We start from the raw sequence: 15,758 nt of genomic DNA on the forward strand, positions 1-15,758 counted from the left end.
CTTCACCAGTGTTGTCCTAAGGACTTGTGTGTTGGGTTAAGGCCAGGCTTGTGTCCACTTTCAGCCCCAGTCAGGAGGTGACCTTAGCAGTCACTCTTTCAACAATCCTCCTCCAGACAATGTGGTGAACTAAGGGAAAGATTGATATATAGGGGTGGGAGGGTGCCTGCATGTGTATAAGCCTCCTGAAGCTCCTGGAAGAAAGGTAGGGGATGCCAACTTAACAAGTAAATTAATAAAAATAAATCAGCATTCTGTGTTAAGCAGCAGCCAACCTGATGCATCCACTCTAGATCAAGCATAATGTGCCAGGTATACCATCCAAAGAACATTATTTTCAGAAGCACAGGAACACTACGCAGGTGGCAGCAAAAGGAAGCATACACAGACTAGGCATTGTTTAGTAAGATTATACAACAGCAGAATGAAATGACTGACTTAAAAATAATTGTCCTCATTTGCTGGGAGAAAAGGAACATTTTTTACACCTCATTTCTTGGGATAAGAATCTCCATATTGTAGATGTGGCCATTGCGAACTCTGTCTCTGAAGGTAAAGGCACATACAATTTAAGTACACCGAGCAATTGTAAAAGAGAGGCAAGATCAAAGGGAGAATGAGAGACAGGCTCCCAGGAATCAAGTCACAAGCCACTTAGCTCTTACAAGCACCTTGAACTGTATATGAAAATGTGCTGGTAGCCAATGTACTGTAGCTGATGAAATAAAACTTTTGCACAATCCCAGTATTTCTATTCCCCAGTCAAATGTCGCATTACAGTAATCAAATCAGCAAGTGGTTTTCTGTAATTCAGTTGATGGAATAATGAACATATGTGGAACTGTGGCCAAGACTGATCTAATCGGCATCAGACTCATTCGGCGTGCCAATTGAAGCAGCGCAAAATAACTCCTGTACATTTCTGTCTTTGTTACATCCAGTCTCTGTAGGTTTCAAATGAAATATTCTGTAGTTCCAAACATCAGGTTTTATAAGGTTCAGGCATTGTGGCATGCTATGATTGGCACCTACAATATTTACGAACCACAGTGAATTTGACTGCAAGACTGTGTGAACCCTGCAATTCTTTTGGTGATTGAGGATTGTACCGTTTGAATTTAAAACATTCAGATTTGTCTAAGATCAAGATTTGTAGTGCAAATGTTTCTGCAAAAAGAACCCAAGCCAGGCCAGATTTAATTAGCCCTGCTTACTTTATGTTTGAACATACCCTTCCATATCCAAGGAGAAGATGCTTTAGAGAAGAAGGAGCTATCTACTTGGAGGGATTCAGTGAGGGAAAAAATTATTTGATCCCCTGCTGATTTTGTACGTTTGCCCACTGACAAAGAAATGATCAGTCTATAATTGTAATGGCAGGTTTATTTTAACAGTGAGAAACAGAATAACAAAAAAAATACAGAAAAACGCATTCAGAAAAGTTATAAATTGATTTGCATTTTAATGAGTGAAATAAGTATTTGACCCCTTCGCAAAACATGACTTAGTACTTGGTGGCAAAACCCTTGTTGGCAATCACAGAGGTCAGACATGTCTTGTAGTTGGCCATCAGGTTTGCACAAATCTCAGGAGGGATTTTGTTCCACTCCTCTTTGCAGATCCTCTCCAGGTCATTAAGGTTTCAAGGCTGACATTTGGCAGTTCAAACCTTCAGCTCCCTCCACAGAGTTTCTAGGGGATTAAGGTCTGGAGATTGCCTGGGTCACTCCAGGACCTTAATGTGCTTCTTCTTGAGCCACTCCTCTGTTGCCTTGGCCATGTGTTTTGGGTCATTGCCATGCTGGAATACCCATCCTCGACCCATTTTCAATGCCCTGGTTAAGGGAAGGAGGTTCTCGTCCAAGATTTGACGGTACATGACCCCGTCCATCGTCCCTTTGATGTGAAGTTGTCCTGCCCCCTTAGCAGAAAAACACCCCAAAGCATAATATTTCCACCTCCATGTTTGATGGTGAGGATGGTGTTCTTGGCAGCATTCCTCCTCCTTCTAACACAGCGAGTTGAGTTGATGCCAAAGAGCTCGATTTTGGATTCATCTGATTACAACACATTTGCCCAGTTCTCCTCTGACTCATTCAGGTGTTCATTGGCAAACTTCAGACAGGCCTGTACATGTGCTTTCTTGAGCAGGGGGACCTTGTGGGTGCTGCAGGATTTCAGTCCTTCACAGCATAGAGTGTTACCAATTGTTTTCTTGGTGACTATGGTCCCAGCTGCCTTGAGATCATTGATAAGCTCCTCCTGTGTAGTTCTGGGCTGATTCCTCACCGTTTTCATGATCATTGAAACTCGACGAGGTGAGATCTTGCATGGAGCCTCAGACTGAGGGAGATCGACAGTTATTTTTGTTTTTCTTCCATTTGTGAATAATCGCACCAACTGTTGTCACCTTCTCACCAAGCTGCTTGGAGATAGTCTTGTAACCCATTCCAGCCTTGCGTAGGTTTACAATCATGTCCCTGACATCCTTGGACAGCTCTTTGGTCTTGGCCATTGTGGAGAGTTTGGAATTTCATTGATTACTTCTGTCCTTCTGCCCTTTAAGACAGTGTTCCTAATCTCAGCTCGTTACCTGTATAAAAGACACCTGGGAGCCAGAAATCTTGCTGACTGATAGGGGATCAAATACTTATTTCACTCATTAAAATGCAAATCAATTTATAACTTTTTTGAAAAGCGTTTTTCTGGATTTTTCTGTTGTTATTCTGTCTCTCACTGTTAAAATAAACCTACCATTACAATTATAGACTGATCATTTCTTTGTCAGTGGGCAAACATACAAAATCAGCAGGGGATCAAATACTTTTTTCCCTCACTGTATATTACTGTGCAATCACTTATGCTGGGCAATTGCTATTCTTACCTATTGTGAACACACTCATACACAGTAAGTAGTGCATACATAGTGAATAAGGCATGGCCTGAAAATAAATACATGAAAGAGTCTATCCTGTCAATCTTTCTAACTATACACCCAGAAGCCTTAAGTTGTGAACTTGTGCCATAAATAGCAGAGCATCTCCAGGAGCCAGTTGTGAAAGACCACAACCCGTCTAAGAAGTTTTCCAGACCACACGTTAATGTATAATAAATCAACATGTATTATTCACATATTTCACAATATTCAAAATTCTCCCAGCTGTCGTCTTTAACAGCATTAGTTTGATGTTAGGAAAGTATTACAGTTTCCTCATATTTGTGTTTCTGCTGTGATTACAAACTGTGTGAAACATGATTAGGTGAATGTCATGGCCTCCTACCAAGTGGTACACAAAAAGAACAATGCAAACAATAAGCATTAAGCACCAATCATTTTTTCCTGCACTGGACTTATGAGTCTTCTCTTCTAGTGTTCCACAGGGCTTAATTCCAGAAAAGTGAGCAATATGGTGACCTTAAAGATATAAAAAGCCAAGTTAAAAGGACATGCCTCAATATCTTTTCTAAAAATAGAGATTGGGACCAAACCAAGTTCCAGAGAGAATTTGTTCCATAGCCCGGTAACAACCTCTTAATTTAGTAAGTTATGATTGAGTTCCTTGAATAGATGGTGAACACAGATATTTTTAATTCGGTTAAACCGATTTTATTCTCCTCCCTCTTCTGTTTTCAGCTTTGCCTCCAAAGAATATAGGATGTAGGGACTTCCAGATATTTTGGACTTAAACTCTTCCTAATCTGTGGGACCAGTGCAGAAGGCTATCTTCTCTCACCGCACAACTTTTTGCCCTTGGCATTTCCTCCATTCATAGATATCTTCTCATGGGCATCAGTTCTGCTTCAGAAAAAGTCTGTTCTGTACTAAAATAAAATACTATGATGTCCTTATGGCTTTTTGCTTCTATGGCTTTTTATATTTGTGGCACTTCTACTAACAGAAGAAAATATTTGTAGTTCACGGCTGAACTGTGGGGTCCTTGGTACTCTCTAAGTTTGATTGTTTTCTTGCAGATGTTTCATTACCAAACCAGGTAACATCCTCAGTGCTAGAGTTTGCAAGAAAACAACCAAGCTCAGAAAGCACCAAGGACCCCACAGAGTTGCTACTGTTTGTGTAAGAAAAGACATTGGCACTTTAACCAAATTCAGTGGTTCATTCAGTGTTTTAAAAGACATCTTTGCAGAGAAACTCTGGTTATGATCCAGTCTAGTATTTTTTTTTAAAAAGCCCTCCACCTTATCTATTGCCAGTAATTGTATCCCATATGTTAAGAGTGAAGTTCAAAGTCATCCAAGTAGATTTTGGGTCACATAATAGAGCCTTTTCTTCTTTACATTTATTTTATAGCCCTGTTCCCAATTTCTCCTCAAAATCTACTCCAGAGACTTGGAAGATTCCCCCCAGAGGAGACATTAATGAGAATTGAAAGATTGAAAACAACATCCATTCCTGCTCTCAATGGATGATCCATGATCAAAATACCTCAATAGAGTTCCCCTTTGGTACTAAAGGACATAGTGACAAAATTTGCCTTTTTTAAGTTGAAGTGTACCAGTGCTGAAATGAATGTGTGATCAGGGATATCAAAATCTTGTAAATGGTTGTCACAAGATTCTGATGGCTGGCAATATAAGGGAAATATATTACCAACCACATAGTTTCTGAATATGACTGACTATGAAATAATAAAAAAAACTTCTGAGGCTATAGTAGTGATGATGAAATAGTTAAATCATAATTCATTTGATAATCAGGTAGACTCATAATATATTTAAACTCCATATGTTTTCCTAAAATGCTTTTCTCTGTTATTGAATAGTTAACCCGCACAAATAAAAAATGTCTTATCCCTTGATTGAACTGGCAACAAACCATATTCCAGTTTTAATAATATGCTACAAAAAAGGTCTGTAGGATAAGGGGCACAGCTAGAAGGAAATGAATTTATAACAAAATATTCTTGTGCAAGATGGTTCCAATTTCAATACCGCGTGAATCATCAATTTAGAAAAGAAACCAGCAAGAGACAAATTTGTAGGAATTCTGAGTGTTAATAATTTCCATGCAGATAAAATATAAAAAGAAAGTTTCATTCCTTGGCTAGTAAAGTTATTTGCATACAAGAAAGCCTGAAATAGATAATTGAATTAACTAATTATTCACAATTAGTTGTATGCAATTTATAATGCTCACAGTTCAAGACTAATGAATTTCCAACATGGGCCACATGTTTTACTATTATTATAAAGATCTGAAGTAGACAGCAGACTCCCGCAGGGTGAAAAACAGCCTTTGAAATGAAACTGAAGTGGGGAACCAAGAGCAATGCAAACTGATCTATAGCCTAACATATTCAGAAACCTGTGTTTCACTGCACAAGAGAAAAAGTTGATTATATCAGGTTTGTGATGCAGTACTCAATCCAGAAATATCTGGGCTCATTTATTTGCAAGTTACTTTCTATTCTATGAGATGTTCTTTATTGTCAAGCAACTATATGATTATTATAGCATGTGTATATAGAGAGATATCCACCTTTTAGTTTTCAGCTTTATTGCAATAACTATTAGCAAAATGAAAAAAATAAGCATAAGGAAAGTGATAGGTATGATCGACTTTAGCAGTTTTTAAACTGATAAATGTTTTAAGGAAACTAGAATCAAGGTCTGAATATTCTAAGCCATTACAATGAAACACATACTTGTTCCTTAAATTGTATTCACACTGTGAATTCTTGAAATAATTTTGCCAAGCAGGTTTGAATGAAAACAAAATTATATTTAATGAAGTATCTGATTAAAATGACTGGATTTACGGTAGTTTTTGATTTCAAGAAACGGTTGCAAGGCATATAGGTAAATTGCTCACCCAGAAACATTTGTAAAAACATCTTTATTTCTAATCTGGAAATTATGGTGGCTGTTTCAAGGCACTTGTGCAAAGGACCACGGACAGGCAGTCTGCCGCTTCATTAGAATGCGCCCTACAGGCAGAATCCTAAATACAAGTCAAGAAAGATTGCTTGTTTATCAAACTCACTTGATAATGAAAGGACAAAAGAGATGTGAGATAAACTGGGAAGATCCTTCAATAAAACCAGATGTTGTGAATTATCAACTGGATTTCAAGGACCAGAGAGATTAGGTACCAATTTTGAATTTAAAGGCACCCAGCAATTTGTAAAATTGTAGGCTCATAGTATATGCGTTCCTCAGAGCACTTCAAACTATAACCCACAAAACAGTATAATCATACCTGAGGCTCTAAGGATCAACACAAATAAGCCAAATTGGAGCAAATGTTCACAACTGTTGCAAAAGAAATAGCTATCTCTTGGCAACCAAGAAATGAAACAACAACAATATTGCTTGATTAATAACTATAATATTATATAAATATTCCTGGATTTACTGAAATGATTCCATGAAGAGAAAAGCATAAATATTAGGTCAGAAAAATCATAAGAACTAGTGATAACTTAAGAGTTGGAAGCTACTGAAGAATTCAAATAGGACTGTTTTCCCACCTGACAGGAAACCTTGCATAATAGAGCTAATGTGAAAAAAAGTGACACAGTGAGTGCTGTAGGAACTAATTAACTACCGTATATGCCGGCGTATAAGACGACTTCCGGAAGTGCTAAACTCGGCGCCAAAGACGGGGGTCGTCTTATACGCCGAGTCGTCTTATACGCCGGAAATACTGGTAGTTTCCGGTGTATAAGACGACGTTCTAGGAATGCGGCTCGGCGACAAAGATGGGGGTCGTCTTATACGCCGAGTCGCCTAATACGCCGGCATATACGGTAGTTTCATACTGATACACCAAAAAAGGTATTCCTGTTTAATCAGTCAGCAAAAAAAAAAAAAAAACCAAAAAGCAAAACAGCAATGCAATGCTGAGATACCTTCCCTATTACTGATGGCTAAAAATAGGATGCAGCAGAAGCGGTCCTTCTGAAAGGACATCATCAGTATTTTCCCTGCAAGCAGTGGCAGGCAGAAAGCTACCAAAGGAAATTTTGGTACTTCAAGGGCAGGGGATCAGCAGCTTCTTTGCATGCATGAGAATTTCACTAGTCTTTTACAACAAAATTAGGCAGGTGGAGGGCAAAGAAAAAAAAAAGATGGGAGGAAAAGCTTCTGTGTTTTTCTACTATAGCTTATATGGCTGAAAGAGTTGGACTCCCCATGGCTAAATGAATTATTAATACTGTATATATATTTATAATAACTGCAGACAGAAAAAAAATAAACTCAGTCAATCAAGCTTAAATGAGAACCCTAACAATACAGACAGTGTGTTAATGGTTTAAAGAACTATGTTTTAACTAAAAGTACATACTTTTATTCATCCTTGTTGCTACATTTTACTTGTTAAAGCATAATGTAGTTTTCACACTGGGCAAGTTTCATCCTATGTTACCAAGAAGTGTCTGTCTGTCTGTCGCTGTATTTGTCTGAAATGAGGCTTAATTTTCTTATAATTGTATGGACTCTTCTGCATATCATTCATTCCAACATGAAAAGACTTCAGTATGTCCAAGGACATTCAGTTCTGAAAACTCAAAATAAAAAATCACTTTGTGGTCTTTGCCCTGTTGTTATTTGGATTTCTTTTATATTGACTGAAATGTTTGCCACAGAGATGAATATTCAAATAAACTGAATCTGAGAACAGTTTTATATTTCAGGCTTGAATATAAAATCTTATGGTTTAAACACAAAGGAGGAAGTAATAGAAATAGTTGTCCGTGTGATTTGATACAAAGGAATAAACAGCAAGAGAGATTATGGTATCTCACAGGCAAAAAAGAACATTGGTATCATATGTAAAGATTCTGTTATATCTGATTCTTTGCTGTACATGCATTCATACATTTCTGTTTACAGAGAATTTTACATTTGAGAGTTCTTAATTTTAATACAAGTGTCAGCATCACGTGATCTAGAAGAGCCTGAGAACACACAAATCATCTTTAATCTGCTCACTGCTCTTGACCAGCTCAGGGTCAATTATGGGTTTCCATAATGTTTTCTTTAGGAGAATTTAAAGGGTAGTATTAGGTCAGCAGAAAGTTCCAGCTGCTAATGCTGCTATGTGTCACAAGGACAATAAAAAGGGGTTGTTTATCACACATTTCACAGGAAAAATGTGAAATGACTTTTGTATTATTACCAAAAAAATTAGTGTCCATGTCCGTGAATAAGGCTACCACATCTAGGCTGCAAAACAGTCAACCATAGAGGGCACAAAACATACAGAACCCTCTAGCTTGCTACTACCTTTTAATGCAAGGGTAGTAAGGTGACCAACTTTTTTACAATGAAAAGGAGGACACAAATAAATAGAAGAAAAAATATTGTAAAAGCTGGCTCGGCCCATGGAAGGTCAACCGCCTGCTGTGCCCCGTGCCTGCAGCTGCCCCGCCAGCACCGCTGCCCTGCCGTGTAGAGCGGGCCCCACAGCACCCGCAGCACCAGCCTCGCTGGCTCTGGCCCTGGGGGGGCAGCCCACCGTCAACACACCCCGCCTGCAGCCACCCTGCCAGCACCACCGCCCATCCTGCACAGCCCCGTGTAGAGAGGGCCCCGCGGCTCCCACAGCACGGGGGGCAGCCGGCCACTGCCGCCCCTCACACCACTGCCCGCAGCACCCCCGGTGCTCCTGCCTCTTGCACCCGCAGCCATTATTGTCCTAGTAGAGCTGAAGATCAAGAGAAACTTACCGCTCCAGTCTCCTCCAGGTATCTTCGGAACTAACTAGGAGATGGTGTAGTTGGGTAGCAGGAAGAGTGCTAAGTTCCTGCCAATTTGCCTTCGCTGCAGACAACTTGCATGTGCAAAGTTTGCTGGCCAGGTGTTTTGGCGCGCTCAGCAGCAATTCCTATTGGCTTTCGAAAGCCAATAGGGGGAGTAGCACAGCTCATGTAAAAGTTGAAAAAAACCATCAAAAAAAGGTGCTGGAACGCCGTTCTGAGCGTTCTATGAGGGGAAAAAAGCCCTGCAGATTAGTCTTCAAATATCAAAAAGGAGGACATGTAGGAGGACACTTTTCAAGGGAGGACAGAACTTACAAAAGGAGCACTGTCCTCCCTAAAGGAGGACGGTTGGTCACCTTAGGGGTAGTCAACCTTGGCTCTTTTATGACTCATGGACTTCAGCTCCCAGAATTCCTGAGCCAGCTGTCCACGAGTCATAAAAGAGCCAAGGTTGACTACCCCTGTTTTAATGGGTGTCCAAATTTTGGCAGCTTAGATATGGTAGCCCCTGCGTGAAGCCACCAGGAGTAAAGCTCAACTCAAAAAAGATTTTTCTTTTTTGTTTCCTAACTAAAATAACAAATAGGCAGCAACTATAACAACACCACTTGAAGAAGGATTTATAAGAGAATGTCTCTAACTATATTAATAATAATAATAAACATGGTCTCAGTGTTCTATACCCTGAAAGCCACAAAGCAGTATTTATCGTATATCTATATTATTGACAAAAGTAAAATTTAATGCAATGCTTTAAACTGTCAGTTCTTAAAGTGCCTTATTTTTAAATGGGACAAAAAGAAATACTGGTTGTATGTGGAAAAGTTCTTTTTTTAAAAAAGCATCTATTTTTACATAGATTTTGGATGGTCTACAGCAAATATTGTTTGCATTTTTTTAAAAAAAAAATCAACAGCACAGCAAACAAAAAGCAAAGTTTTATAAGAAATGAAGGAAATTATTCTTTTCAAAGGTTTTCTGCAACCAGGACTATCCCATCTAAGGTCCCAAGGGTAATTCATTTGTTTTCTGAAAAGTATTTTACTGAGAATAAACCCCTTTTGACTCTCTTCTAGCCCTTTCGCCCTGGCTGGGAAATAAGAGTATCTATTTAGACAAGTTCAACTTTGGCATTCGGATAAACAGCTACCACGTCGTATCCTTCTGGTGGTTTAACCCTTTCCTTGGCATGTGTCTCACAGTATAGTTGTTCCTCAATGAAGAAGTAGCCCCTTTGCTTCAGGTTGAGGCCACAGTCGTCACACATGAAACATTCTGGATGGTAGAGTTTGTCACGGGCTTTCACTATTGTGCCACTGTTAGAGTGAAGGAGAGAAGATAAGAAAGTTAAATATTAAAACCATTAATGTTTCTTTCAGGTCAATGAGTTGTTACATAAGGCCAAGCAGTTCTGGGCACATCCCTGGCTCATAAGACAAAGACTAAGAGACTTTACTATCTGCAAAAACCAGCTGCTCCTTAATTCCACATCTGTGAGCCAAGTGGATTCCAATGAAATCAGGGAATCCTCTTTTGTGCGGAGTTCCCACCAAATTTTGGAACAACACAGGTACTCCGGATCAAGAGACTAACATTCGTGAACATTAAAGCTGCAAATACATATTTAATTAGCCTTCCTATGAAAGAAAAAGTCCAGACGCCATTCTGCTCTTATAATTCCACCCAGCACATAATGTGGTTTTATGGCCCATACATAACAATGAGAGTTTAAAATGAAACAGATGGCACTTTTATTCACTAGCTTTCCCAAACAGGACATAAACTATTAAGGCTTCTGGGGAGATTCGTGTACTTACACAATGCCGTTACCGCATCTGGTACACTCAGGGAGCACCTGCAAGCCAGACATGGCTCCACCCAGTTTAGGGACTGGAGATTTAATGTGTCTTGGACTGGTCACTTTGTCGTACTTTTCACCTGTCAAGAAGGTAAGATAACATTTCAGTATTATTGATTTAAGGCATGCGAAATGTCCCCAGATATGAAAATTTCTTTGTTTAAATCAGTGGTTCTCAACCTTTTTAATGACCCCAACCGGTCGTAAGTCGAGGACTACTCAACTGGTGCAGCACCGTTTGCAGAATGGGACTTTTGGCGGGCTCAGCAGGGCAGAGACAGCCTGGACAAGTCCTATTGGCTTTTGAAAGCCAATAGAATAAAAGAGAGTAGCACAGCTAAGGAAAAGGGGGAAAAATAGCGGACTGCGTTGTTTGGCGACCCCCGTGAAATGGTCGTTCGACCCCAAATGGGGTCCCAACCCACAGGTTGAGAACCACTGGTTTAAATACAGGTAGTCCTCGACTTACAACAGTTTATTTAGTGACCATTCAAAGCTACAAAGTTACACTGAAAAAAGTGACTTATAACCATTTTTCACACTTATGACCACTGCAGCATCCCCATGGTCACATGATCAAAATTCAGATATTTGGCAACTGGTTCATATTTATGATGGTTGCAGTGTCCCAGGGGATCATGTGATCCCTTTTTGCAACCTTCTTGCAAGCAGAGACAATGGGGAATCCAGATTTACTTAACAATCGTGTTACTAACTTAACAACTGTGACAAGTAAAGTTATAAAATGGGGCAAACTCACTTAACAAATGTTCCATTTAGCAACATAAATTTTGGCCTCAGTTGGGGTTGTAACTCAAGGAATACCTGTAATTTCTCTTGAATTCAAAAGTAAGGGGTTGTCTTTATTGCATACACATATTCCTTCATCACCAGAATGACAGGAACATCCTAAGGCTGCATTCACAGAAAGCAGGAAATCCTTTAGAAATTAATGGGATTTTTTCCTGAGCTAGTATCGGGCTATATGTCAGATGATATAAAGCTTAGGGAACAGGTGACCAGCATTAACCGTAAGGTGTTTATTTTAAAATGGTAGCATTACTATAAGAATAAGAAAGCAAGATAGCATGGGAATATTATACAAAGTTCTGTTTTGCTAGATAAAACCAGAAATTAAAAAAAAAAAACCCAGGGAAAATGGTATGAGAGAGATTTAAAAAGGAACAAAGGAAAGCTGGTACAAATGAGCTGTATGGAGGAAATACAAGACAGATGATGTTCCCTAATTTAGAAAATGTTTTTACTTTATGGATTGGGGGGGGGGGAAGATATGACCTCTTGCTATGTAAAAGAAATCAAGCAAGGCAATAACACTGCTAAAGTGCACTTTTATAGCATTGGCATGCCAGATTTATTTGTTTTACTGTATATCAGGACTCAGAGAGACCTTTAAACGTCTGTAATAAAAGCATGACAGCATGTTAGGAGCTGGCTCTTTTGAAGGATTATATTATGAAAAAAAACTATGTAGTTTGAACTAAGCAGAAAAAAGGGAACTCGAGAAATCTTTATATACATGAAGCATGTAATGCTTATGAATATACAGATATGCAGATACCAATGTCCACAGTCTGACTGCTCTGCTTTTTAAACAGCCTATGAATGCTCTGAGCCTTTGCTTGCTAATACTGATGTCAGTGTCTCCTTCCCCTGTTCTTTTTAATCACATACTCTGGGTGGTTTTCCTGATTTCTTTTCTTTTACTTCTCCGCTTACATCAATACTAAAATACAAAGACCTGCAGTTAGAAGTGGAACAACTGTGGCAAAAGAAAGCAAAAATAATACCAATAGTAATATGCGCGTTGGGGCGCAACCTCAAAACAACTGGAGCACTAGAAGAACGCCATTGGCGTTAACAAAACCACAGTCGATTGCAAAAGGCAGCTTTACTTGGAACAGCTTATATTAATAAACTTGGGTTAATTATATTAATAAGAGGAGGAAGGTATATTGGATATGTTTGCCACCTGGAGTTCTTTGTAAAAATAATAAAGGCGAGATACAAATGAATAAATAAAATATCCTGTGATGGTATCTTTAACACCATCGAACAACATCTGCCTATCCCAGGTCCTTGGGAAGGACACAATAGGGGGACTGAAATGCCAAATCCAGCCTAAACAGCTAATCAAGAATCATTGTACGTATGGTTTCTAAGACTGGCATGTACATTAAGGTTGGCATAAAAGAGGAACGTTTGTGCTGCTTACCATTCTCTCCAGCTTCCAACATGCCTTGCAGATACCGGAAAGATCCTGATTGCTTAGGTTCTGAAACAGGCCTTTCATGATCTTGTAGCATTTTGTACACATCGGAGTCTGTGTCAATTCCATTTTTGTTCCTTGATAGAGACCTTAGAGGATCAGCACTATGTGAATAGAAAATGAAGGTCAATCAATTGATGCCAACTGAAGAGGTATCAACCTAAAGTCCATTAAAGAAAAGGAGTCTTTTATGAGGAGTTTCTTTCACAATGTTTTCTAGAACTGTTTCATCAAATCACGAGCTTGATAACTGCAACTTTTGGCAAACAAATGCTATGTCTACTAATGAGGATTCAACCATTTGTTTCCCCTTCCTTGTTTCTGGAGCGATGGTTGGTCATGTGCAATCTATTATATGCAAAGCATTGCCAATGAAGGAGCCCTTGAGTTCATTCTGCTGGCTACTGAACCATACATTTAAGACTAATCAGTAAGTGAAAGACAGCTGCTGCAGTTTGTTGAATTACTGTGTTACACATGGATCATATTTTTTAAAAAATGCATTAAATTAAATTACTGAAGGAATTGGAAGTCCTCCCACCACTGAATAATATTTGGCACTGGAGTTATTTTTTTGTTATTGCCAAACATTGTCTCAGGGATACTACTTTAAAAAAAAAACCTTCACTCCTTATAAATTTGATTCCTTATGGACTGGGTTGCATTTAATCTATCATACATTTGAAAAAGAATTAATGTTTGATGTTTTCTTTGATGTAAATGGCAAACATATATGGCTAAGAAGTCAAAAATAATGGTCACTCATACCACCATACTGGGTCCCTTAGAGAGATCTCCCTATTTTGCCACCCATATATTTGGATGTGTGTGTGTGTGTGTGTGTGTGTGTGTGTGTGTGTGTGTGTGAAATAGAAAAAACTCATTTCAGTTCAGCCTTATTTAAATGATGCATTCTGAAGCCCTAAACCTCCACCCCTGGAGAGATGCAACCGTGTGCTGGACTACATAAAGTCCCTGAAAAACATGGACTGGGTTTGGAAATGACAGTCAAGAATGGTCACTCTTAAAAATGCTGGACCCCATTGCCACCATTTTAGCCAAAATTGCTGAAATTCCTCTGAATCTTTTTCACCTGGGTTCACCTTTATCACCCCGAGTGGATTTCCTATTTCTTGTTTATTTGCACCCGGAATCAGTAGAGATTGTGGATTCTAATTTGATAGATTTGAAACATCTAAAATATGTTTAACAAGCCACTTTCCATTTTAGTATTATTCTATTCGTGATATTAAAGGATACCGCCGTGATCTGTTATTTTTCAAGTGATCTGTGTTTATAAAATCCAGCTAAGACATTATTTAAATGCAGTCTACGATAATGTCCTTCAGATGATAGGAATTATGCTTTCAGAAGAGTGTATATTTAACAACAAAGTATGTTTGTACTTGGAAAATACAGCATCTTAACTTAATATATGGCCAGCCCCAACTTCTATTTGTTTGAATTTATCTTATTCATATAATGTACCATGCAGGTCACTTGAGGTGCTGTGTGCTTAAATCTAGCTGATAGCTTAGGGCAGTGGTGGCGAACCTATGGCATGGGTGCCAGAGGCGGCACTCAGAGTGCTCTCTGTGGGCACACGCACCATCGCCTGAATCCTAGGCCTTCAGCTGGGTTTTATAAAACCTTTTCGCTTTAGGCCTCCGTTGCCATGTGCAAAAAAAAAAAAAAGGTTCAATCAGTCAATTTCAACTTCTTGTGGGGAAAAAAAAAGATCTTGCAAAGTTGGAATTGATTGATTGAACTTTTTAGTCCCACCCAGTCTACTGTTACCACCGCAGCCACGCCCACCCAATTGGCCACACCCAGCCAATGGGCCACGCCCACCCAGCGTCCGACGATGCATAAGTGGGTTTTGGGTTGCAGTTTGGGCACTTGGTCTCTAAAAGGTTCGCCATCACTGGCTTAGGGTTGCTATTACGGTATAAACCCAGATGTCTGAATTTAATCTAGCAGCCAAGACCAGTTTAAATCTCAGGCCTAAATAGTCATATTACAAAAATGTATCCTCATCCCATTTTTAACAGCTTCCTCATGCCTATTTAAAACTATTACTTTGTAGCACTGCATAGATATATATATATAATTTAAAGGGAGAGTGTGGTGTAATAGTTAAGGCACTAGGCTATAAACTTGGGAGACTGAGTTCTTAGGCCAAAGCCAGCTGAGTGATCTTGAGCCAGTCATTTTTTTCCTCAGTCCTCAGAAGGAAGGTAATGGCAAACCATTTCTGAAAAAACTTCCCAAGCAAACTGCAGAGACTTGTCCAGCTACTCTCTGAGAATTGGCACAATTGAACAGAGGGGGGGAAATAATAATACATAAAAAACGTTACACAGTTTTTTTAGATGGCTTTACAAATCAGAATATCTATGGATATTCTCAATCATCTAGGTCAGGGGTCTTCAAACTTGGCCCTTTTATGACTTGTGGACCTCAACTCCCAGAATTCCTCGGCCAGCGTGCTTGGCTGTCCACAAGTCATAAAAGGGCCAAGTTTGAAGACCCCTGATCTATATTATGGTTGTTCCAAAGGTGCTTTTCAAAAGGCAACTGGACTTTCTTAATTTTTCCTTGAAAATGTCTCACTTCTCATTCAAGAAGCTTCTTCAGTTCTCAGTTGCCTTTTGAAAAGCACCTCTGGGACAAATGGGAATGTTCCAATGTGAATTTCATTTTTCTTTTGCCAATTTATGTTGGAAAAAAATTATTAGGCTGCTATTTTAGCAATTGTGTACTAATAGATAAAGCATATCTGTAACACAAACACTGTTTTACCTATGATCGTTGAAAGGATCATTATTTATTGTCACATGCTAAGCTGTAAATCATTTTAAAATCTATAACAAATTGGGTTTGAAATAAC

The 15,758-nt window shown here is 39.0% G+C and overlaps 1 protein-coding gene across 1 annotated transcript in view; it reads right to left on the reverse strand.

Annotated features, from left to right (window-relative positions):
* Window positions 1-9,134: 9,134 nt before the first annotated feature.
* Window positions 9,135-15,758, reverse strand: part of PDLIM4 (PDZ and LIM domain 4) — a 79,686-nt gene continuing 73,062 nt past the window's right edge. The window contains exons 5-7 of the mRNA XM_039324945.1: window positions 12,815-12,972; window positions 10,541-10,661; window positions 9,135-10,039 (exon numbers count right to left, since the gene is read on the reverse strand). Of these exons, the coding sequence (XP_039180879.1) occupies window positions 9,835-10,039; window positions 10,541-10,661; window positions 12,815-12,972 (484 nt within the window). The 3' untranslated portion in view covers window positions 9,135-9,834. The remainder of the gene's footprint in view (window positions 10,040-10,540; window positions 10,662-12,814; window positions 12,973-15,758) is intronic.

Source organism: Crotalus tigris, unplaced genomic scaffold, assembly GCF_016545835.1.
Source record: "Crotalus tigris isolate CLP2741 ecotype Arizona unplaced genomic scaffold, ASM1654583v1 scf7180000024310.2302065, whole genome shotgun sequence".
In the NCBI taxonomy this organism is placed as follows: domain Eukaryota; kingdom Metazoa; phylum Chordata; class Lepidosauria; order Squamata; family Viperidae; genus Crotalus; species Crotalus tigris.